General features: G+C 39.0%; 1 protein-coding gene across 2 annotated transcripts in view; it reads left to right on the forward strand.

Annotated features, from left to right (window-relative positions):
* atf2 (activating transcription factor 2) overlaps positions 1–25,987 on the forward strand; it is an 80,433-nt gene that overhangs the window by 8,085 nt on the left and 46,361 nt on the right. The window contains exons 2-9 of one of the 2 annotated variants that reach the window (XM_008119223.3): positions 4,177–4,251; positions 4,592–4,661; positions 10,624–10,720; positions 13,907–14,025; positions 15,083–15,211; positions 16,052–16,230; positions 18,639–18,753; positions 19,657–19,743. In XM_008119223.3, the coding sequence (XP_008117430.2) occupies positions 4,614–4,661; positions 10,624–10,720; positions 13,907–14,025; positions 15,083–15,211; positions 16,052–16,230; positions 18,639–18,753; positions 19,657–19,743 (774 nt within the window). In that variant the 5' untranslated portion in view covers positions 4,177–4,251; positions 4,592–4,613. The remainder of the gene's footprint in view (positions 1–4,176; positions 4,252–4,591; positions 4,662–10,623; positions 10,721–13,906; positions 14,026–15,082; positions 15,212–16,051; positions 16,231–18,638; positions 18,754–19,656; positions 19,744–25,987) is intronic. The other variant, XM_016996845.2, reaches the window with a different exon arrangement.

The raw sequence follows: 25,987 nt of genomic DNA on the forward strand, positions 1-25,987 counted from the left end.
TATGTAGTCATAATATATTTCACTGTTACCATAGGTGCAGTCTGCCATGGCTTTAAAATCCCCCCAAATACAATGGAGGGGGAAAGTATTTAGTCAGATACCAATTGTACAAGTTCTTTCACTTAAAATGATGAGAGAGGCCTGTAATTGACATAATAGGTAGATCTCAACTATGAGAGACAACATGAGAAAACACATCCAGAAAATCACATTGTCTGATTTTTCATGGATTTATTTGCAAATTATGGTGGAAAAGAAGTATTTGGTCACCTACAAACAAGCAAGAATTCTGGATCTCACAGACCTGTAACTTCTTCTTGAAGAGGCTCATCTGTCCTCCACTCATTACCTGTAGTAATGGCATCTATTTGAACTTGTTATCAGTATAAAAGACACCTGTCCACAACCTCAAGCAGTCACATTCCAAACTCCACTATGGTGAAGACCAAAGAGTTGTCGAAGGACACCAGAAACAAAATTGTAGCCCTGCACCAGACTGGGAAGACTGAATCTGAAATAGACAAGCAGCTTGGTGTGAAGAAATTAACTATGGGAGCAATAATGGAAGAGATGCAAGACCACTGATAATTTCCCTCGATCTGGGGCTCCACGCAAGATCTCACTCCATGGGGTCAAAATGATCACAAGAACGGTGGACAAAAATCCCAGAACCACACTGGGGGGGGGGGGGGGGCTTAGTGAATGACCTGCAGAGAGCTCGGACCAACGTAACAAAGGCTACCATCAGTAACACACTACGCCGCCAGAGACTCAAATCCTGCAGTGCCTCAAATCCTGCAGTTCCAGACGTGTCCCCCTGCTTAAGCCAGTACATGTCCGGGCCCGACTGAAGTTTGCTAGAGAGCATTTGGATGATCCAGAAGAGTATTGGGAGAATGTCATATGGTCAGATGAAAACAAAGTAGAACTGTTTGTCAGAAACACAACTCAGAGTCATGTTTGGAGGAGAAAGAATGCAGAGTTGCATCCAAAGAACACCATACCTATGTGAAGCATGGGGATGGCAAGATCATGCTTTCGGGCTGTTTCTCTGCAAAGGGACCAGGGCGACTGATCCGTATACATGAAAGAATGAATGTATTGTGAGATTTTGAGTGCAAACTTCCTTCCATCAGCAAGGGCACTGAAGATGAAATGTGGCTGGGTCTTTCATCATAACAATGATCCCAAGCACACTGCCAGGGCAATGAAGGTCCTGGAGTGGCCTAGCCAGTCTCCAGATCTCAACCCTATAGAAAACTTTTGCAGTGTTGCCCAGCAACAGCCCCAAAACATCACTGCTCTTGAGGAGATCTGCATGGAGGAACCTATACATCTATAATTTTCTGATATGCGAGGGTAGCTGTTGCTCCTTTACTCTTTCCTTTCTATTTTGCAGTTTAAACATTCTCAGCTCACCTTTCCTGTTGTATGTAAGGACACACAGCTACAGTAGGATCATCGAGGGGAATCCTGTTATTTCCCCAGTCAAATGTTACTGCATTGTTTATTTTATTTATTTCCAACATCAATATCCTGCCCATCTTACCTGAAGGGATTCAAGGCGGCTTACAACAATTGGCAGAAATTCAATGCCTACACATAGTTAAATTCACAAACAGTACATACAATCAATTAAAACTATTAAAATACAGTGTAAAAAATTTAAAACATATGATTAGATCCATTTGTCCAAGAAACCTCATGCTTTAGCCATAAATCTGTCCATGTCGTCTTTGTCATTTATTCATTAAAAGCCTGAGCACATAACCATGTTTTTAGAGTTCTTCTGAAGCCCAGGATGGTTGGGGCTTGTTGAATATCTCTCAGGGAGGTGTTCCACAGCTGGGGAGCCACCACCGAGAAGGCTCTGTCCCTTGTTCCCACCAGCCGTGCGTGCAAGGCAGGTGGGACTGAGAGCAGGGCCTCATCAGATGATCTTATGGATCTTGCTGGCTCATAGGAGGAAATACATTCGGACAAGTAGATTGGGCCAGAACCATTTAGGGCTTTATAGGTCAAGACCAGCACTTTGAATTGGGCTCGGTAGCATATCGGCAGCCAGTGGAGCTGGCCTAGCAAGGGGGTGGTATGCTCCCTGTATGTCGTCCCAGTTATTAATCTGGCTGCCGCCCTTTGTACTAATTGGAGCTTCCGGGCCGTCTTCAAAGGCAACCCACGTAGAGGGGTCTTTCTCTAACCTTTCATCACCATTCTCCCAGTACCAGTGATTGGGAGAAAATACCTTCCATCTAAATCAAAGAGTTGGGCTCACTGGGTTTCCATAAAAAGGCTTAGTGAAAAAGACAACTTTTTTCAGAACCTTTATTAACTGAAGTATGACTGTATATCAATATTTCTCATTATACCTGATGTGGTAGATCAGCAATTTTCCCACCCAGTGTGTCATAGACTGGTGTCATGTTTATACCATGTTATGATTGTATTTGTTTAGTTTCGTGGAAACATGCTATGGGACAGCAGCCAATAACTATTGGACTGGCACTCGTCTATAGACCATCACCGTACAGCATTGGTTTACATGACATGTGTAACCTGGTTCAGACTTAGGTAATGTAGTAAGAACCCTGAATACTTGGGTACATTTCTGCCTGAACCACAGTTACATGGAACTGCATCTATGACTGAAAACTATTAAGTTATCTCTGGTCCCAGCATACCATAAAGTTGTGTTGGAGGACTTAGAGAATCTTGGAGAGATGTTATCTCTAGGAACTTGCTGGGTTCTCCTGTGCGACTCTGTGATAACTTCTGGACTTAGCAATTGTCTGGAGGACCTAACAAATTCCTATAGAGAACATGAGTTCTGAGGTAACAGGGGTCTTACTGTGTTTTGCGATTTGTAGTGGTTCTCTACAAAACGTCCAAAGCATAGAATGCTTGTCAAAGATCTTTAAACTGATCTTTAAACATCAGAGCATTAATCTACAGTGCTATTAAATTATATGACAGAGATATGTCACCAATCCATGTCATTTGCATAGACAAAAAGCATTGCCAGTGTGAATGGCTATTCATATTAATGTTGTGTGGACATATTAAATGTCTATGTAAAAACCTACCCTGTTTCCCCGAAAATAAGACATCCCCAAAAAATAAGACCTAGCAGAAGTTTTGCTGAATTGCTAAATATAAGGCCTTCCCCAAAAGTAAGACCTAGCAAAATTTTTGTTTGGAAACATGCCCAGTACCTGCCAAAAAGAACACCAGAGCATGCAGGATTGGTAAACGTACATACCAGTTGTACATGGAAATAATGGTAGTAACAATAAATTCTTGATAGGATTCAGTTTGTCTGGTTATGTTGGTTTGTGATGACAACTACTGTACAGTATATAATAAATGTTCATTTTTTGTTCAATAAATGTGAATTCTTCTTCATAGAAAAATAAGACATCCCCTGAAAATAAGACCTAGAATATATTTGGGAGCAAAAATTAATATAAGACACTGTCTTATTTTCGGGGAAACACGGTCTGACAGAAATCCCTAGTTAATTGTATTTAGTCTCTGTTCAGCCTATCTCCCCAGACACTTTTCTGCCAGAAAGATTCACTTCTAGTATGAAAGCTCTGAATGAACAAATTACAAGGAGGTAAACAGTTGAGTTGGGCAGCCTAGCCATCCTTGCTGTTTTGCCTGCTTTGCCCTTGACACTGAGCCTCCATTCCTGCTTGCAGTGGAGAACAGATATGCTAATTTGCTGCCTAAATTTATTTTATTTATTGAGGTTCCTCTGAAAGTGTCCCTGCTAAAGTGTGCAAAAGAAGGTCATGCTATTGCTTGTTTTATTGAGCACTATTGTTATCATACTAATTGTGTGTCATATTCAGACAATGTCATTGCCTAACTTAACTACAAGGATAAATTACAATTGTTGGAGAAAGTGCATGTGTGTGGGTTTTGATGTTTTCCATATTCACAATCATCTAGTTTCATCCTTTTGGTTTGTTCATGTCTAGTGAGAATTAGGAACTGTTAGGAGTACTTGCATGTGCAAAATTTAGTTTTGTGAGCCAGCTCTTCAGATTATCTTCTTCAGAACATTGCTGCAAGGATAAATTGGATGAAGAGGTGTTTTAATCCACTCTTAACAATTTCAGTTAGGATAGAAAGTGGTAATGTAATCTCTAACCTTTCCTTCTTAATTTGCAGAACCATTGTCATGAAAAGAAGGCTATAATAATCTGTTTACCTTATGGTTGTGGAGTTACATGTGAAATCTGCCAGGTATAGCTATTCCAAAATGTTTTCTTATCTATTAATAAAACACATATTTTCTATTTTGTAGGTATGTTCCCCAATTTAGTATGTGTAGGCAAATGTGAGATTCAGTTTCACCTCTTACAATGCAAATGTTCCAAGTCCTTGGTTTCTTTTCTTCATGCGATTTTGGAAAAAAATATTTAATTACATTTTTGTGTTAATTATATATTTCCTCTTATAAAGCTTAATCATTTAGAAAGTTTTATTTCTATAACTATCAAAATATTAATTCTTTTGGAGTTGTTTAGGATGTTAATTCGGGTAACTTGCAGCAAATTCCTCTGACTTTTTAATTTGTATATAGGTAATACAAGGACCTGTGGAATATGAGTGATGACAAACCCTTTTTATGTACTGCCCCGGGATGTGGACAGGTAATATATATATTTGATATATTAATGATAGTCAACAGGTCAATATTTATTATATCCCAAGAAGTAGTTTGCATTTTTGGTTTAAATCCTGAGAACAGTTTAATGAGGTGATTATTGTAATCCAGCCACATGTATGCTAAAGGGCATTAAGATAGCCAAAACTGTTTGTTGCGAAATGAGGTGAACAGCAGAAGATTTAGTCCTTTTAGCTTCCAACAGAGTAGTAACTGTAAATACGAACACATGGAACAGTAGGCACCATGGTAATTGTTTGTAATCTGGAATCAAACATCTCTTAACATGTTAGCCCTTCTTTTATGGTGGTTTTTCAATCCAAGGTGGAACCCATGTGCAGAAACTTTGGTGCATTAGGAAAAGCAACTCAACATCTGTTAATGGCCTGAATCTAATGTGAACTTTTTCTGAATCCCATGGCTTCTTCCAGAATCAGAGACACATATACCATTCCTTGCTCCCCATAGCCATCAGTTAATCTAAAAGTCTGCTCCAAAAGGCAGAGGAAGCCTTTTGAAACAACAAAGCAGAGTTGTAGCAGGAGGAGGAGGAGGAGAAGAAAACTGAAGTTCCACCAGAGTTCGGTACAGAAGTACAGCCAGCCCTTCACTTTTGTGAATTTGAATATTCACTCCTTTTGCCATTTTAAAATATGGACTGCAAGCCTTGCAAGACTGAGGAAGACCACAAATGCACAATGAGGCTTGTAAGTTGCCTTGACTGCCCTTCAGGGTAGAGAAAGGCGGGCTATAAATAGGGTAAATAAATAAATAAATCCCTATACAAATGATATAAGACAATAGAAAAGACACCAGGTAGGGGAGAAGAGTATGGAGAAAATAGGCATGGAACACAGCATGGTGCTCAGTTACCCATACAGAACAGAGACTCATGCAGTGTGCAGTAATGTTGTGGTTCAGTCTGATGATGAAGGGGGATTTGGGTTTCAGCAGGCTGACCAAGGAAATGTTGAAGTCTCTGAGTTGTTAGAAAGGCTAGCAGGGAAGCTCAAGTTAGTGATAAGGATGACCTTTCACAGGATTTTGAACATCAACAAAATCCAGGTGGCTTTGGCAGCGAGCCAGAGGAGTCTTCCTTAGATCGAGATACAAGGTTAAGGTTAAGGGTTCATCGTCCCAGGCGTTCTCTGGAAATAGCTGGGAAACGTGTGGGAACTCAAGGACAGAGAAATGCTTTCTTAGCCTGTAAACATGGTTAAATAGAGAGAAACAGGGAAAGATTTCAGACAAAGCAACGTTGATTTTGGAAGTTTAACTCCTGCCTTGTCTTTGCTCATGAAAAAGACTTCTTGTTTTTGTTCATCTTTTTTGTACACGCTGTACAAGGATCATCTATCCCTAATAACGGTCCATGTCAACCCATTTGGTTATGTATTCTTGTTCCTTCTGGTTGTTGTGATTGTTTCTTATGGTCTTTACTGTTTTACGAGTTGTATAGGTCTTTAATTTTGTTTAATAATGTGTGTATTGCGTTGCTTGCAATGTATGTTGCTATTTTTATGCTTGTAAACCGCCCTGAGTCCCTTCGGGAAGAGAGGGCGGTATATAAATAAAGTTTTACTTACTTACTACTTACTAGTTTCTGAGTTTTGGATTGCATTTTGGAGTTCACGTTGCCTTGTTTTTCAGGACTGAGTTTCTATATTCTACAGAGACTTTGAACTATATTCTGCATATTGCCTTTACAATTGGATTACTGCTTTCTTTACTGCTTTTTATTAAGACTTTGCTATCTTTTATCAATAAACTGAAAAAACCAAGTCTGCTGAGGTGGAATGTGTGTTAAGAGCAAGGTGAAACCAGCACTGAGGTACAATAAGTAGTAGCTGTTTTCACTCAGACCTTTTCTTCATGAGAAGATGCCTGAGCCTGGCCTCTGGCCAGCCTCTTCCTCCTTGCCTTTTTTCACTCAAGCACCGGTTTCCTGCCTGCCTTTCTATACCCACCTCCCCATTTGCTCACTACCTTCCTCCACCCAGGGAGCAAGAATGATATTGAGCAAGCTGTGTGCAGAAAAAGGAAGGGATAAATTAGACACTTGGATAGAGGGAGGTAGCAGGCAGGCAGAGAAAGACAGGGATGCCTGATCCCTCCCTTTCTCAACCTGGTAACTGCCTTTTTTTTGCTCACTTGTTCACTCCCCTGCCTCTTTCTCCTGTGGCCAGAGCCAGATGCCGTATGCCAAATGGACACAAGAAGGCAGCTGGGCCAAGTAGTAGAACTGTATTGCCCTCCCCTGGCTTCACCCAATTTTTAATATTTCAATTTCTGCATGAGGCTACAACCAATGGTGTACAGGTGTGGGTGAACTGTACACCATTGGTTCTTGGCCAGTATTGGTACATTTTGATACTACTACTTAATAAGGATGGGATTCATTTTATGAACAAAGCTTGGATGCTTTATGACAAGAATATATTAAAGGATTAATACATGTAGTCCCTGTTAAAGTATTTTATGCCTTAAAACTGACACAAAGTACATTTAGATTCTGATATGTTCGTGCAGTTTCCATTGATTTTAAAATATTTAGTGCATTTCTAATAGTGCATTTCAATTTTTTTGTATTCCTACTCCTTTTGTGTGTGTGTGTTGTGTGTGTATCTGTCTCACACACACAAATGGCAGCTCCACTGGCTTCCAGTTTCCTACTGGATGGAAATTACAGTACTGGTTGTCACCTTTAAAGCCCTAAATAGTTCAGGTCCAGATTACTTGGCTAACCGCATGTCCTCATATGAGCCTGCCCGGGCACAGCACATATCAGGGGAGGCCCTCCTCTCAGTCCCACCCTCATCACAAACCTGGCTGGTGGAAGCGAGAAAGAGAGAGAAAGAGGGCCTTCTCTGTAGTTGCCCCCCGCCTCTGGAACTCCCTCCCGAAGGTGGTCAGAATGGCCCCATCATTGTCCTCCTTTTGCTGCTGCTCAGTTGTGTAGGAAACAAATAAAAACTTCCTATGTACTCAGGCATATGGAGATGTGAATATTTAAAGATTTGGCACTATGAAATAAGGAATGGAATTTAGACATGGCTTTTAATTTTGTTTTATTAACATCGTGTAATTTGTTATTTTCATATGGTTTGCTTTATTGTTGAATGCTCTGTTATGTTTATTTTGAATTGTTTTAGTCTATTGTTGTATTTTACTGCATTGAATGTTTGCCTTTTATGTTGTGAACCACCCTGAGTCCACATGGGGAGATAGGGCGAGATAGAAATAAAGTTTACTTTCACTTACAAATTTACTCCGGCTAGCAGGAGTTCATACATAGTACAGCTTTTCTATGAATTTTGTAACAGAATGTGTGTTGTAATTTTGATGTATTTCTATAAATTTCTTTGAAAAACCTTTAAGCTTTCAGAAGTATCTGTTTTTGTTCTGTATATGAAACATTTCTGTCATCCTCAGATCATTTAAGAACAACTGGTTAGTTCATATGACTGTTCACCATTCAATTTCTGGATTTTATGATCTTTATTTATAATCATATAATTAATTAGGCTGAAAAATACTAGTAATACAAAATTATGGGAAATTGGATTGAAAAAACTGGTAGCCTTTTGACTGCTAGGTATTTTGATGTACATCTCTCATTATTCCTTGGCTTTGGCTGTGCTGACTACATCTTCAGTTAGTTAAAAGTCCAATTTATCTAAGGGCCAGATTTTCCCATCTTGGCTTAAAGAATCTTGGCTTAAAAAGTCTCTTTTTTATAGATATGATTAGAAGGAAACGTAGCTAATTCACCCAAACCATTTAGAAGCCAAAGGCACAACTATACAAGAGCACTTTTCTGATGTCACCTAGAGTTGTCAGTGGAGCTATTTTAAAAAAGACTAAAAAGCATTTAGTGGCCAATTATTTAATATGAGATTATGTAAGTTTAGAGCAGCACGAGGTATGCAGAGTAGGGCTATAAGTCCCATCAACACTAACTTCAGGGACGATTGAAGTCAGTCCAGCAACATCTAGAAGGCCACACATTGCCCAAATCTTCAATAAGTTCTTCAATGACAAAAATGTCATTGCAGACCTTTGAGCAGGAACTCACTTGCAAGACTAATAGAAGCCAATAATAGCATCAAACTATGTTAGCCAACATCATGCAAAAAGGCAGAACTTGCAGGATGGAGCTTCTCCTGCAAGTTTTAACGGATGGAATCTGCATCAACACATATGATCCAGTAGTTCTAAAACTTTAATATTTCAATACCAGTAAACTTTATATTGCAATCTACATCAGGTTTTCTATAACCACTGTGATGGGGCTGCCCTTGAAGATGGTTCAGAAACTGCAGCTAGTGCAAAGGTTGGCTGCCAGATTACTAACTAGAGCTAGCTACAGGGTATATACCACACCCCCTGCTGAAGCAGTTCCACTGGCTTCTGACAAGTTTCCGGGGTCAATTCAAAGTGCAGGTTATTACCCATAAAGCCCTATATTCTTTGGGTCTAACCTATCTTCATGACCGCATCTCTTTATATGAACTGGCACAGGCTCTGAAATTGACTGGGAAGGCCCTTCTCTTGGTCCCACCACCATCTCAAGCGCAGTTGGTGGGGACGAGAGAGAGGGCCTTCTCTGTGGTAGCTCCCTGGCTCTGGAATACCTTCCCAAAAAGGATAAGATTAGTCCCCACCCTTAAATTCTTCCGTTCCAACCTGATAACATTGATATTCAAATAGACTTTTGACCTCAAGTAGGCTGAATGGGCCCATATGAATTTGACACTTGGCACTTTATGAATTGATGGCAGTTTTATCTACTGTTGTTTTTAAAATTGTATTATTTTGATTTTATGCTATATATGTTGACGGGGGTTGTTGTTATAAAATTATAACAACAATCCCCGTCAACATATATAGCATAAAATTTTATGTGACTCTTTTTATACTTTGGTACTGTTTTTACCTATTGTATGTTATATGTGCACCCTGGAGTGCCTTTGCAAGCCACCCTGATTCCCTTTGGGGAGATGGTGGTGGGATATAAATAAAATATTATATATATATATATATATATATATATATATATATATATATATATTAAAAAAACACAACACAGCATTAGGAGAGTGACAAAATTAAAAATGCAGATATATCAGAGTAAATACCATTGAAAGACTATTTTGAAAGTGTTCATTATAAAATTACAAAATGTTTAGTTGTCTGGAAGATGTTCCCATTTAATCTTTTGAGCAATTCCAGTTTAGAAATAAAATGCCAATATGACCATACTGCTGGTGCTGAGAACCATGACCACTATTCAGATGGAGATGCACATGTATGGCTCTGTGAATCTAAATATGTACAAAGTTTACTTCTCAGGCGGTGATTTTTTAGCAATTCCATCTGCACCAAGGAGTTGGGAGTTTCTTCTTGTTTGTCCACAGTTAATAAAGCTCAACGATTAAAATGAGTCACTTAATAAATTGACACATCTGGTTCTGATGCTGTTGTATTTCATAGAATCATGAGTTGGAAGAGACCTCGTAGGCCATCCAGTCCAACCCCCTGCCAAGAAACATGGAAATTGCATTCAAAGCACCCTCGACAGATTGATAGATTAACCCTCACATGTATGATTGCTACATGTTAGGGTAGTTGCGCTCCTGAAGTTCATAAGCAGATGTTCATCAAAAAGGTTTAGAGTGAGTTGAAATCTTCATTAAAAGTTTAAGAGGGCCTCAAAATGTTTATAATGTTGCTGCCTAAATGCGGAGAACATTCTGAAGATTTTAAAAAGATCTTTTAAAAAGATCTATGATTGTGAAAAAGTATTATCTACTGTATCGTCAACAACTTCTATTAAAAAGCCCAGCTATTAACTAGATTATATTTTATCGTAAAAATGATATAATTTATTGTTATCGCTTCAATCAAAATTTGAATTTATAACTGTATTTTAAAACTTTTTGCCACAGCGTTTTACCAACGAGGATCATTTGGCTGTCCATAAACATAAACATGAGATGACACTGAAATTTGGTCCAGCTCGTAATGACAGTGTCATTGTAGCTGGTTAGTATATATTTTTATTAATCCTTCTTTTAGAATGTGCACGTATTTTGTGTAATTTTTTAATATGATTTCAACTTTGTAGGCTTCTCAGAGACACTATCAAAGAATATTGTACAAATAAAGTGCACGTAGAAAGTATGTCTTTGTTGTTCAAATCATTCTTACAGAAATCGTTTTTGGACTACATAGGATTTAGCTACAGTAGAGTCTCGCTTATCCAAACTCCGCTTATCCAACGTTCTGTATTATTCAATGCAGTCTGCCTTTTAGTAGTCAATGTTTTTGTAGTCTATGTTTTCAATACATTGTGATATTTTGGTGCTGAATTCATAACTACAGTATTTACTACATAACATTACTGTCTATTGAACTGCTTTTTCTGTCCATTTGTTGTAAAACATGATGTTTTGGTGCTTAATTTGTAAAATCATAATGTAATTTGAGGTTTAATAGGCTTTTCATTAATGCCTCTTTATTATCCAACGTTTTCGTTTATCCAACATCCTGCAGGCCCGTTTATGTTGGATAAGCGAGACTCTACTCTATTAAGTACTAGTAAACAGCAGTCCAGTTAAATTCTGTTTCATAAAGGATGTTGTAGCACATTGTGCATGACAGTAACAGCAAAATATAAACCCTAGGAAAATAAAACACTTCCATACACAGTCCTTTTAAAATGACTGTTATGCGCGCATAAGCCATTATGGGTTTAAAGTTCTTTTGCTTCTTTTAATAAATGTAGTTATGTAGTTCAAAAATATAGTTATAACTACAAATAGTCTCGGTCTCAATATAACACTTTCTGATCTCTCTATATTTCTGACAGCCTTTTCCTTTTCAGTGATGTTTTATTCTGAAACTTCCCTTTAACAACTTCTTTGCCGGTACCAGTAGATGACAATGTTGTCTTATTATGCTCAAAATATATGTTTTAAAAAGAGCCTGACAAGCAATCTCACCTGATTTCATTAGATTATAACAGCCTGGTGCCTTCCAGATGTTTTTGATGACATCTCTTATAATTATTGGCCACGGGTCTGCTACATGGGGATTATTGGAGCCACGCTCACAACATCTGAAGGGCTTCTGGGCAGTGTTCCTTAAGCTATCTGATCTGGCAGACCAGCAGACATTTTTTGCAATGTGCATTCAGCAATGCCATATTTGTGCAGAGTAGTACTGATCTAGAGGAATGCCATGCTTTTTTAAGCATTTCCCAGTGATATATACATATTCGTTTTTCATAAACCAGTTTCATCCAAAAATGCATGGCATAGGCTGGAAAGACACATCCATATCCATTGGATGTTTCCACATTATGCCAATCCCAATCTTTCTTCCCATTTTCCCAATGTCTTTAGAATAATATACGTATTGATTCTTTAGGATCAGACTTTTTAAATGAGTCAGGAAGACAGGAAAAGCGCCATTGCACAATGAGAATTGTAGTAATATTCCTCTGGAGTGCATTCTTTCAACAGATAATAAGACTAAAGATACTGTATATACTCGGTACAAGCCTAGTTTTTCAGCCCTTTTTTAGGGTTGAAAAAGCTTCCCTCGGCTTATACTCGAGTGAGGGTCCTGGCTGGCTTATATTCAGGTCAGCTTATACTCAAGTATATAGGTAATCAGAGTTGGACAGTCTTATCTTATTAAAGTCTTATTATTATCATAAATTACAATTTTATGTAAACATTCAAAAACATTTAACCTATTGATGCCTCAAATAATGTAATTTTATTAGTATCTATATTTATTTTTATTTTTGAAATTTGCCAGTAGCTGCTGCATTTCCCACCCTCATCTTATACTAGAGTCAATAGATTTTCCCAGTTTTGTGGTAAAATTAGGTGCCTCGGCTTATATTCAGGTCGACTTATACTCGAGTGTATAAGGTATTTGCAAACTGTTGTCTGTTTTCCTCAACCTAATTGAAATATATTTTATACCAATCTGTTGTGTATTGGATGCTCTACAGGAAGTTTTAAAATGTGACTTCCTAAATAATTAGGAAAGAAATAGACAATTGCTTTCAAAGCAGAAACATGTTTCCTTGTAGTCTCAATTAACTGTGTGATATGTAACATGTGCCTTGCTTTATTCCCTCATTTATGCACATGTTTTTAATATTGTATTGCACCAACTAAGAGGAATTTCATGATTTCTAAATATCTTTGGTTGTCTTCCACCCAAGTACTAACCATAACTGCCCCTGCTTAGTTTCCAGGATCAGATAAAATCTGGTGCCTTTAGGTCTAATTTTATTGAACAGAAATGATACCACAACAAATGGGTGAACAATTACAGGTAAAGTATAAAACATAGTCCTCATGCAAGAATATTTTAGCTCAAATAGTTTTATCCATAAAGTGATATATCATTCTATTCCCTCCGCATTATTGGATTGCAGTTTGCATTAGCAATATCAATGAAAGGGGTAATAAAAGTTGCAGTTCAACCACATCTGATAGGCCTTGCATTTCCCATCCATTCCTGCTCCCCAAGTAAGAGAAAACATTGAAAATAGTATTCTGAGCTATTTTAAGTTCTTATCTCATTTACCCTTATTAACATGAACATTTTCTATAGTTATGTGGCACCTTAATTTGCCATTGTCTGTACAGTGTCATGCTTCCTCTCATACCCAACAATCAGATGGATGAACATCAGAAAATGTCCCTCTTTTAAAAGACTAGCTGTTTTATTCTCATCTAAAATAGATTGAATCTGTGAAAACTTTGTAAGTCAATACATATGTAAGTCTCAGTAATTTACTTGGTTACACCATGATATTAACATGGCTTTAAGTCTCTATATTGTATACTTTCTGCTCATAAAGTTGTTCTGGTTGTAATGTTTGTGTAACAAATACTTTTCGTAAAAATAAAGCTTTTGCTTTACTTACAAAAGACTGTGGACTAGTGTTTCACCTAGAATAGATCCACTGAAAAGACATGAACTCATTAGTTATAATTAATTTAGGTTTTGTTGATTTCCCTTGTTCTGCTCTAGGTGAGATTAATGTTGGATTTAAACTTTTGTTACTATATTCCTTATTAGGATCAGTTGCATCTGAAAATGCTTTGAGATGCTAATAATATTGGCATTAAATTGCAAATATGTAAAAAATCAAGTATGCATCTAAAGTGGAAAGAAAATCATATATTTCTCTTTTAACCTTAGATCAGACCCCAACGCCAACTCGATTCCTGAAAAATTGTGAAGAAGTGGGTTTATTCAATGAGCTAGCAAGTCCTTTTGAAAATGATTTCAAAAAAGCTTCTGAAGATGATATTAAGAAAGTATGTTAATACAGAAAATTCAAGCCAGATTGCATGGCATGCTGTTAATAATCTGAATGCTTTTTGTGACTAAGATTGGTAGAAAATGAGAGTTTTGTGGGTTTTAAAAAAAGATTTATACTTGTCTCGCACACAACTAGGCAGCTAGCAATAGCACTTTTGGAAAAAGGAAGATGGGAAGTCTATCAGATGAAGTACAGTGCTAAATCCATAGGTATTTAAGCACTTATATAGTTGCTAGGCTGAGATCATAGCCTAATGGGATGTAGAAACATGCGGATTGTGACCATGAGCCTTCAAAGACTTATGTAATATGATAAAGGTCTGTCTTGAGATTTCAAAACACAATACATTCTGCTTACTTTGAAGTCTTTTGTTGTAATAGGGATCTTGTCTGCAGATATTTTTTTGTTAAGTGTCTAGCTGTCATAAGGCCCAATACATTAATATAAGAGAAGTGACAGGAAACCATTATTTCAGTTCATATCTCTTCCATAGATAGGAATTTATGAATATATCCCACTGAGAAGGCTCTCTCTCTCATGGTCTCATTAAGTGAACCTATGATGGTGGCAGAACTGAGAAAACTCCCTCCGCTTGGCGCTTGGGCCTAGAATCTGGGTTATCTGATTAATCCGGGTTACCCGAGTTGGGGTCCACTCGTTTAAATCGGATAACCGAGATTCTACTGTAGTTAAAATACTGTTGGTCAGGATATTATAAGTTGCTTATAAATAAATAATAAATATATAAAACTTTATTTATACCCCGCCACCATCTCCCCAAGGAGAATCTGGGTGGCTCACATGGGGCAAGGCCCAACCAGCACAATTTACAAAAACAACAGCATAAATACATTGCACAATATACAAAAAATAAAACACAGTAAGACAATAAAACAGGAGTTAATACAGCAGTAATAATATCAATCCACCACCAAGTACAATTCAGTCGACTTCATTGATGTGGGGGACTGCAGCAGCAATATAAAAATAACATGCTTACTCTTTAACAAGATGGCTGACTGTATATATAATGTATCTGACTGTTCTTCTAGATGCCACTAGATTTATCACCTCTTGCAACACCAATTATTAGAAATAAAATTGAAGAGCCTTCAGTTGTTGAAACAACTCACCAGGATAGCCCTTTACCTCATCCAGAATCCACTACCAGTGATGAAAAGGTCAGTAAGTAAGTTCAGAAGTATAATCTGTATATGGAATTTGCGCTTGTTGTTCAAGGAACATTGAGAATCTAAGCTAAAGAAAAAAGGCCCTTGCATATTGCAAAAATGCTCATCTCTGGTCAACTAAAGCTCACTGTTACTACTCTGAAATGGAGCTTTCAAAATTACTTTCTAAAAGGATTTTATTTCTGTTACTTGTTCACTGGCAGTTTGTTACCTCTGCTCATTGGAACGTTTAAAAGGAAGCTCTTTGCATTCGCCATTGTTGATTTTCATTTACTGTTCAAAATAATAAGGAAATGGTAAGAGAGTGACATGAAATGTAAAAATATCAGACCCATAAGAATGCCTGAAATGCACTGTAAAAAAACTAGACAGCATTTGCGATTATACTAGTAAAGTAATATTGTCTCCACTTATTCTGTACGTTATGAAAAGTTACATTTTTGCTCATTCATAAACAAAAGTGATTCAATGCTGGTAACTTTGTTACTTGCAAGCTTTACTCTTTTAATGCAAATGTATTCCTCACCTTTCGCATGTTGTCTCTAAACCAAATAGTCTTACCTGTCCCACCTCAAAAAGAGAATGAAGAAACAGGTCCATGGGGCAGAGCCATACTAGTGCAATAGTGTCAGTGACTGATTTGGGGGGGGGGGGGACTCAGAGAATATCTATGTAATGAGACTAATGTAAGATATGACCCTAACTTGAAAAAAAAAATCTCCAGAGTTTTTATTGATAGAATTGGAAAATTTTCCATAATGCGGTATTTTGTTCTAAAGGGATTGCCAGTGGGTTGGAACTACAATGACAACTTCGTTATGTTTCCTGTAGGAAGTGTGTCTCCAGCCGACTGCTCAGCCGACATCCACCATTGTTCGTCCAGCTTCTCTGCAAGTTCCCAATGTGTTGCTTGCAAATTCTGACTCCAGTGTCATTATTCAGCAGGCCATTCCTTCACCAACCTCCAGTACTGTCATAACCCAGGCTCCATCTTCCAATAGGCCCATAGTGTGAGTTCCAAATATATATGTATATGAAGTTATTTCTCTGTATATCTTACTCCTCTTATCAAAATACTTTTAAAGTGTCTACATATTTTATTTAAGGCAGTAAAAGATCTACAGGGACTTTGTGTTTTGAAAAATTGGGATTTCAGTTGATTTTGACTGAATAACAAGACATTAAATTATATCATTTCTCTGGGTGTCATTTTCAAGGTAGACTTTTTGTGGGTTTCAGGAATTTGGCAGACCAAGAGAAGAGACTCAAGCAACATGTCTTCTGCACAATCCTCATCTCTGTGTTAGGCATTGGGAGCTTTGAAAATTGCCTCCTCCCTGCAGTGAAGTGCAGTTCTTCCACAAAGAGGGCAACTCTGGATACAGCCATTTGTTTCCAAATCATGAAATGGTTGTAGTCAGCCCTCCACATTTGCTGGTGTAAGGATACAGGACATCTGTGAAAGTGAAAAACTGTGAATTTTAAAAAATTGCCATTTTTAACTGGTTGAACATCTCTCTAGAAATTTCTCAATCCTCCTGCAGCATGTTATGTCTAATTCCCGCTGGAATCTGACCATAGAATAGCACTAGAGAACCCAGAGATTTCTAGATGGAAATTTTGTCTAGGAATCTCTGTCTTCTCACAAAAAGAAAGCCTTCCTCAACCTCAGCAACATGGAGTGGATGAAGGATTGGGGAAAATCCAACCCCAAATAGGGAAACAAGTCATCCAGGAATACCTGGCTGCTCTAAACGAATTCAAGTCACTAGGTCTGGATCAACTACATCCAAGAGTATTGAAGAAACCAGCGGAAGTTATTTCAGAACCACTGGCAATCATCTTTGAGAGTTCTTGGAGAACGGGAGAAGTCCCAGCAGATTGGAGGAGGGCAAATGTGGTCCCTGTCTTCAAGAAGGGAAAAAAGAACGACCCAAACAATTACCGTCTGGTCAACCTCACGTCGATACCAGGCAAGATTCTGGAATGGATCGTTAAAGTGGTCTGCAAACACTTAGAAACAAATGTGATCATTTATTTATTAAAAACAAATCATGCCAGACTAATCTGATCTCTTTTTTCGATAGAATTACAAGCTGGTTAGATGCAGGGAACGCCGTGGATGTAGCGTATCTGATTTAAGTAAGGCCTTTAACAAGGTTCCCCATGACCTTCTGGCAAGGAAACTAGTCAAATGTGGGCTAGGCAAAACTATGGTTAGGTGGATCTGTAATTGGTTAAGCGAACGAACCCAAAGAAGTCACAAGTGGAGTACCACAGGGTTCTGTCCTGGGCCCAGTTCTGTTCAACATTTTTATTAACGACTTAGATGAAGGGTTAGAAGGCATGATCATCAAGTTTGCAGATGACACCAAATTGGGAGGGATAGCCAATACTCCAGAAGACAGAAGCAGAATTCAAAATGATCTTAACAGATTAGAGATATGGACTGAAACTAACAAAATGAAGTTCAATAGGGACAAATGCAAGATACTCCACTTAGGCAGAAAAAATGAAATGCAAAGATACAGAATGGGGAACGCCTGGCTCGACAGCAGTACGTGTGAAAAAGATCTTGGAGTCCTCGTGGACAATATGAGCCTACAATGTGATGCGGCGGTGAAAAAAGCCAATGGGATTTTGGCCTGCATAAATAGGAGTATAGTGTCTAGATCCAGGGAAGTTATGCTGCCCCTCTATTCTGCCTTGGTCAGGCCACACCTGGAATACTGTATCCAATTCTAGGCACTGCAGTTGAAGGGAAATGTTGACAAGATGGAAAATGTCCAGAGGAGGGCGACTAAAATGATTAAGGGTCTGGAGAACAAGCCCCATGAGGAGCAGCTTAAAGAGCTGGGCATGTTTAGCCTGCAGAAGAGAAGACTAAGAGGAGACATGATAGCCATGTATGAATATGTGAAGGGGGAGCAAGCTTGTTTTCTGCTGCTCTGGAGACTAGGACGTGGAACAACGGCTTCAAACTACAGGAAAGGAGATTCCACCTGAACATTAGGAAGAACTTTCTCACTGTGAGAGCTGTTCAGCAGTGGAACTCTCTGCCCCGGACTGTGGTGGAGGCTCCTTCTTTGGAGGCTTTTAAGCAGAGGCTGGATGGCCATCTGTCAAGGGTACTTTAAGTGTTGGACTGTACGGCCTGTGAGGTCTCTTCCAACTCTTCTATGTTTCTATCCAGCATGACTCTTGCACTGGAAGACCTAGAGATTCTCAGAGAGAACATTTTTTATGAAATCCATGAATAATCTAATCCGCAAAATTCAAACCAGCAAATGTGGAGGATCAACTGCAATAATATATGCACAAACTGCACAGAATTGCTGTCATGAGGAATGAAATATGCAGTGTATTTTGTACTACATGTGCTGTAGTGATTTTCCTTCCTTCCCATTTCTTTTCTTAGACCAGTGCCAGGTCCTTTCCCTCTGCTATTACATCTTCCTAATGGACAAACCATGCCTGTTGCTATTCCTGCCTCAATCACAAATTCTAATGTTCATGTCCCAACTGCAGTCCCGGTAAGTGTGTATGTATATATAGCATACCCACCTGCTTCCTATGTTTGAACAAGTTGCAGCTCCCAAGCTGTAATGCTAGAAGCAGCTGTAACTCTGGCACTACTCAATTCATACGGGCATACGTGGGAGAAATCAGTCAGAAGGATGGGAAAGGAATAGATAATCACAGCATTGTGACAGTTGGGAAAGTGTAGCAGTATTCCAGCCAGGATCCTATGAGAAGAGGAGTTTTAAGAGTTTCCTTGGGGAGAGGAAGCAGAACTATATTTAACAGTTGAACAGTAGGAGACATTTCTTAATGATGAAAATAGTTCAACAATTGAACTCTTTACTAGAGTTGACTCTGTTTTGAACCTCCAGCACTGAGTTTCCAGTTGAAGTGCCTCAACTGTATCATTCTTTTCTATCCACTGTTCCCAATTTTCTCCATCAGTAGTTCTGACAGTAGACTTGAAGTAATAAATCATGTGTTAAGGCCATAACATTAAATAACTTGTAAAAATATGTCCCCCAAATACCTGTGAACCAGATTAAAAGTAGCCCGATGCAATTAAACTGTCAATAAAACAGTGATTACTGACCCATTAAAAGTGTGATTACAGTTACTTGGCACTTCAGTTATAGCAATATTTGTTTCTGATGAATATGTCTATGGGAAGAATATTCCAGAGATAGGAGGTCACAACTGAGAATACTCTGAGCCTCAGCCTTCAAGTCTTGGATAGTAGAACAATTCAGAAAATCAGTCCGTAATTAATGCTGTGACAGTACAACATAATCACTGCATTGCAGTTGTGTAGTCTTGGGACTTTCACAGTAAGCACATACATCATTCTGGCTGCTTATAAAGTAAATTTAACTGTTTTAATCTAACGTAGTAGTAACACTGAATCTCTTGGACAGCTTGTTAGACCTGTCACCATGGTGCCTAGTATCCCAGGAATTCCAGGGCCCTCCTCTCCACAGCCAGTGCAGTCTGAGGCAAAGTTGGTAAGTGGTCCTTTATTCTTTGTTACGATTAATCAAATTATTACATAGAGGTTTAATATATATGTGTGTGTATGTGTGTATACACACCCACCCACACCCAATTGGTTGTTCTCCAGTTTCCATTTGGATCATTTGTTTTATATATTTGATGAGCAACTTCATTTCAATGCTGAAGAAAATGGAGTTATGAATTTATGTTTGATCTACTTGTATATTTTGGAAAGCACACTGTTGAGAACCAAATAGTAAATTTTATTATAATGCTACTTAATATTTATGTAGCCTTTTAGACTACTACCCTGTTTCCCCTAAAATAAGACATTCCCAAAAAATAAGACCTAGTAGAGGTTTTGCTGAATTGCTAAATATAAGCCCTCCCCTGAAAGTAAGACCTAGCAAAGTTTTTGTTTGGAAGCATGCCCAACGAACAGAACACCAGAGCATGCAGGAGTGGTAAATGTACATACCATAGAGTGTTGTACATGGAAATATTGGTAGTAACAAGAAATTCTTGATATGCTTCACAGTTTGTCTGGTTATGCTGGTTTGTGATGACAACTACTGTACAGTATATAATAAATGTTCTTTTTTTTTGGTTCAACAATAAATGTGAATTTTTCTTCATGGAAATATAAGACATTCCCTGAAAATAAGACCTACCGCATCTTTTGGAGCAAAAATTAATATAAGACACTGTCTTATTTTCGGGGAAACACGGTAGATCCATTTATCATATGTAATAATGCCATCAAAAGCTCAGTGCAAATGCAGTTTGATATACAGTGACGACTAAATTGCACATATCTATCTTTGATTATATCTTTGTAGTTAGTTAAATCTAGTATATGTTGATTCTGATCTTTAAAAAGTGATTTGCTTTATAGAGCACAACAATAGTTATTCTTACCTATTCTTATCTAAGGAAGAAAGGTGTGATCTGGCCATTATGTCCTAATAGTTTATCTGTTAGATTACAGTAATTGAAAAAACAATGTAAGTTCTTTTTGAAATCTAAACAAGTGTATAGGTTGGACAGTATATACGGTGGACATCATGTTGAATAATTATATCAGCACCCCCAGTCTTTCAAGGCTGCATGTAATTTGGAATTTTGTGACTATAATGGGGGCTTTCCAAATGGCTGCCATGGGGGCATTTACAACAGTGGTTGCTATGGTGCATATAACCAATCACAAAATGCCAATTTCAAGGAAAGACTGCTTTGGGGGAAAACAGAGGCTAAAAAATCAATAAAGATGCCCTTAATGTAAGACAGAATCCAAGAACACTGGCAACATAGGGTTTGCAGTTAACAGGGGGAGGGGGTATCAGGAGTGAGGAAGTATGGTGGGAGTGTGCAACCTTTGACTCTTTACTTGGTTGCAGTAAAACATATGCAAATAATCCCCATTCATTCACACTCACGCCATTCATCCATCATGCCAGAACACACACCTAATTTCTCTGCCACTCCACAATCCTCTAGCAGTTCCCTCCAGTCTCCCTTGACTGCAAGGTAACCTGACTGAGCTGTTATGGGCAACTACGAGCCACAAGCATATCAATAGTTTTGCTCCTCCTCAGACATGTTTCTGTAGGTTGTCTGTTCCACTGCTTTTTAAATTCCCTTAGCTCAGTATTGGGGTCACGAAAAAATTTGTGACAGTAAAAGGTTTCAAACCAACCATTATAAACCTATTTACCTTATCTTAGCAACAATATACAATGTTTACCATGGACTCTGCAGTAAATGTTTCAACTCTACAAAAAAGAAAACCAGCCTGTTATCAAGCCTTCCAAATGCTGATTATTATTAGTAAATGTTAAATTTTTGTGCTGATTTTCTATACCTATATACTTGGGGTCACGTAAAAATTTCTCAGGTGGAATGGGGTCACCAATGATAAAAGCCAAATAAGCCCTGTTGTGCTGCTTTGGAAAACATATTTCCTGTAGTTGCCCACTGTTTTCATTCCCTTAGAGTTTTTCTAGGCCTACATCAGTCCAGTGACAGTCAGGGGAAAGAAATCAAGAGTGACTGCATCCTAAGCAAATTTCTCTGTTGCTTCCCAGGGTAAAAAAAAAAAAGCAAGAAAAGAAAACTTAAAACTTTTTAAAGATGGAAGTGATCTTGACAACCACCAAGATTCATATTCATAGGTGCCCACCTGCTCATGGAATATAACTCTCAAATATCTTCCACTTAGTACATAATCATACAGCTGTTCTGATTTTTTTATTTATTTGTGCGTGTGTATGTGTGTACCCACACACATATATGCACACACACATTTGCAAATACCAACTGTTCAGTGCAAATGGCATGTTCTGGAGATAATAATTCAATATTTACATGTGATAACCATAAATATAAAAACGTTGAAACAATTCAGTTATTTTTTCCAGGACCTTCATGTCTACATATGAGTGATTTATGTAATGTGTCTGTAACATGTGCAATCATTTAAATCTGTAATATCTATGTTAAATACAAATGGACCATTTACTTTTTAAATGGATCAAATTTCTACTTACCCTTCTAAGATTTGTCAAGGGTCTTACAGAAGTGTCTGACTAAATACAACTCTCTGAAAAATTACTTTTTAATTTTTTTTCTTTAGATATATTGTTGTTCAGAGATATAGACCATTGCATTTGATGGTGTTGCTAATGTTTAAATTCATGCTTTTCCTATTTTGGTTCTCAACTTGGGAGTAAAGGTGTTAATTACTTCAGAATTCTAAATACTTGCAATTACCAGATACTCTTTACACAGTATTATCTCAATGTGATAACCTTTACTCTATAGCAGAACAGAAATAATACAATGTATTAAGAAATTTCCTTCAGATCTTTTGAAGCCTTGGGAACTGTGTTTGCATGTACTGATACATAGAAATTATTATCACAACATGAGGGCAGGAGATTTTACTTACTGTCTTTCAACAATTCTGTACTTTGCTATTGAGCCTTAAATTGGCTGTGATCAAACCGCTGTTGAAGAAGCCATCACTGGACCCCACTCAATTGGATAGCTATCGGCCTATTTCCAATCTCCCTTTTCTGGGCAAGGTTGTGGAACGTATGGTGGCGGCGCAACTCCAGGCATTCTTGGTTGACACTAATTTTCTAGATCTGGCACATTCTGGTTTCAGGCCGGGGCATGGTACCGAGACAGCCTTGGTCGCCTTAGTCGATGATCTACGCCGCGAGCTGGACAGGGGGAGTGTGTCCCTGTTGGTTCTGCTGGACCTCTCAGCGGCCTTCGATGCCGTCGATCACGGTATCCTTCTGGGGCGCCTTGCCGGGATGGGGCTTGGAGGTACTGTTCTGCAGTGGCTCCGGTCCTTCCTGGAGGGTCGATCCCAGATGGTGTCATTGGGGGACACCTGCTCGGCCCCACAGACATTGACTTGTGGGGTCCCGCAGGGTTCAATACTGTCCCCCATGTTGTTCAACATATACATGAAGCCGCTGGGAGAGATCATCCAGAGTTTCGGGGTGCGGTGTCATCTGTACGCAGATGATGTCCAGCTCTGTCACTCCTTCCCACCTTCCACTAAGGCTGTTCAGGTCCTGAACTGGTGTCTGGCCGCTGTGTCGGACTGGATGAGGGCTAACAAATTGAAATAGAATCCAGACAAGACAGAGGTCCTCCTGGTCAGTCGTAAGGCTGAACAGGGTATAGGGTTACAGCCTGTGTTGGACGGGGTCGCACTCCCCCTGAAGACACAGGTTCACAGTCTGGGGGTTCTCCTGGACTCATCGCTGAGTCTGGAACCCTAGGTCTCAGCGGTGGCCAGGGGAGCCTTCGCACAACTCAGACTTGTGTGCCAGCTACGCCCGTACCTTGGGAAGTCTGACTTGGCCACGGTGGTCCACGCTCTGGTCACATCCCGGTTGGATTACTGCAATGCGCTCTACGTGGGGCTGCCTTTGAAGACGGCCCGGAAGCTCCAACTAGTACAACGGATGGCAGCCAGATTGTTAACTGGGGCAGCATACAGGGAGCGTACTACTCCCTTTTTAAGCCAGCTCCACTGGTTGCCGATATGCTACCGAGCCCAATTCAAAGTGCTAGTCTTGGCCTACAAAGCCCTAAACGGTTCTGGTCCAATTTACCTGTCCAAACGTATCTTCCCCTATGAGCCCACGAGAAACTTAAGATCATCTGGAGAGGCCCTGCTCTCGGTCCCACCTGCCTCACAGGCACGGCTGGTGGGAGTGAGAGACAGGGCCTTCTCGGTAGTGGCTCCCCAGCTGTGGAACTCCCTCCCCAGTGACATTCGGCAGGCCCCATCCCTTTTGGGGTTCAGAAAAAAACTGAAGATCTGGCTATGTACGCAGGCATTTGAAGAATAAGCATGTGTTGGCTTCGACACGGTCTGAATTACGGTTCTTGTATAAGGTCTGGTGGATGAATGGCAATAAGCACTTTGCATTGTTTTAAACTTTGTATATTGTAATTTATGACTGTTTTAACGTTTTAGTTCATTGTATATCAGTGTAACGGCATCTTGTAAGCCACCCTGAGTTCCCTCGGGTGAGAAGGGCAGGGTATAAATGATTGAAATAAATAAATAAATAATAAATTTAGTTGATAAGGGTCACTGCTGTTGCGGTAAAGATTTTTTTAAAAAAATCAGTGAGAAACACAATTAAGATGTATCTGCTTTAGCTATAATCCTTTTTCATGTTGATAGTTTACTTCTTTTAGTTATAGCTCCCATTTCATATTTAGAAAGCATAGAATCTTTCAACGACTATTCTTTTTGCTAAAATCAAACTGCGGTAGATTCAGTTAAAACACCATCACCAGCTCAGCATTTTCTGTGAAGTAAGCTATTGTGTTGGTTGTATATCTCTGTCTCTTCTCTTGCCTGGATTTGCTGGATGAACTGTGGAGTGACTAACAAAATCATTTTCTTAGGTTTGGTTCTCTTCATCAGTTGAATCTAATTGTAGTGGATAAGTAAACTGACAAAAGGTGCCTAATAGCTAACCGTTATGAGATTGTGAAGAGTGAAAGTGTTGAGAAGCACCTGCAGCATTTCATTGTGATTACACACAGTGGGACTGACTGAAAACATGCTCCATTCTAATACCGCTATCTATAGAGAGAAAAGTATTTATGGAAAGCAACAATTAAAATTGCCTAATAGCCAAAGTAATTCACCACTACCTGGGCGGGATGTACACCTTTAATTATACAGTTACAGGATCATGATCATTATTGCTTGAAGCAGTCATTGACTCCCTACATTACATAAATTAATGCTTTCAGTGAATTTTAATATTATTATCTTTGTTTATCATCATATATACTTATAGCCTTCCACTGTTTCACCATGGCACATTGCCATGAAACAGCAAACTGTTAATGGACAAAAGACTGAAACTGTTGGCATCACAGATGCCTTAAAGGGCCAGACTTAAAAGTGACTTCAAAACAGAATTTATTAAAACAAAAGAAAAGAGATACTAAAATGCAGTTCCGCTGGTCAAAACTCAAAAAGCCAAACCAGACCTGGTCCAAAAGGTTAACAGAAATATAATCCAGATTAACTAGATGCAAAGACCAACAAGTCAAACAAAATGCTCTGAGGCAAAACAAAAAGGCACAGTACACAAATGGTTAACAAAAGGAGTCACAGGAAGAGAAGTGTCATCAGCCGAAGCCGAAGTCCAGGGTCGAAGCGGGAGAAATCCAAAACAGCGTTTCTCCAGTGTCTGCAGATGCAGTGTCTTTAGCCAAACCAGTCCAGGTCCAGAAAGACAGAAATCCACATTCACGAGAAGCAGATTTGTGTCAAAAAACACACAAATGATCAGGAGGTCCAAACTGCAGATCTGAATCCAATGCCGAACACGAAACAGGCAACAGCAAGTCTACAAGAATCTTTACCAATTACTTACTTAGGCAATCCCTCGTAGTTCGAGGATGATTGTCTTCCATTTTGGGTGTGTGTCCGTAGATGGCTGAAGAGACCTATTATTGATCTGCATGTTCTCCCACAGTGAGGACATCAGTTTCCAGGTGGAATGCGGTCCCGGTCAGGGTTGGCTTGACGGGCCTTCCTCTTGGCACGTTTCTCCCTTAAGCCCTCCATTCGTGCTTCTTCGAACTCCGCAGCACTGCTGGTCACAGCTGACCTCCAATTAGAGCGCTCAAGGTCAGGGCTTCCCAGTTCTCAGTGTCTATGCCACAGTTTTTAAGGTTGGCTTTAAGCCCATCTTTAAATCT

This window comes from Anolis carolinensis, chromosome 1, assembly GCF_035594765.1.
Source record: "Anolis carolinensis isolate JA03-04 chromosome 1, rAnoCar3.1.pri, whole genome shotgun sequence".
Classification (NCBI taxonomy): domain Eukaryota; kingdom Metazoa; phylum Chordata; class Lepidosauria; order Squamata; family Dactyloidae; genus Anolis; species Anolis carolinensis.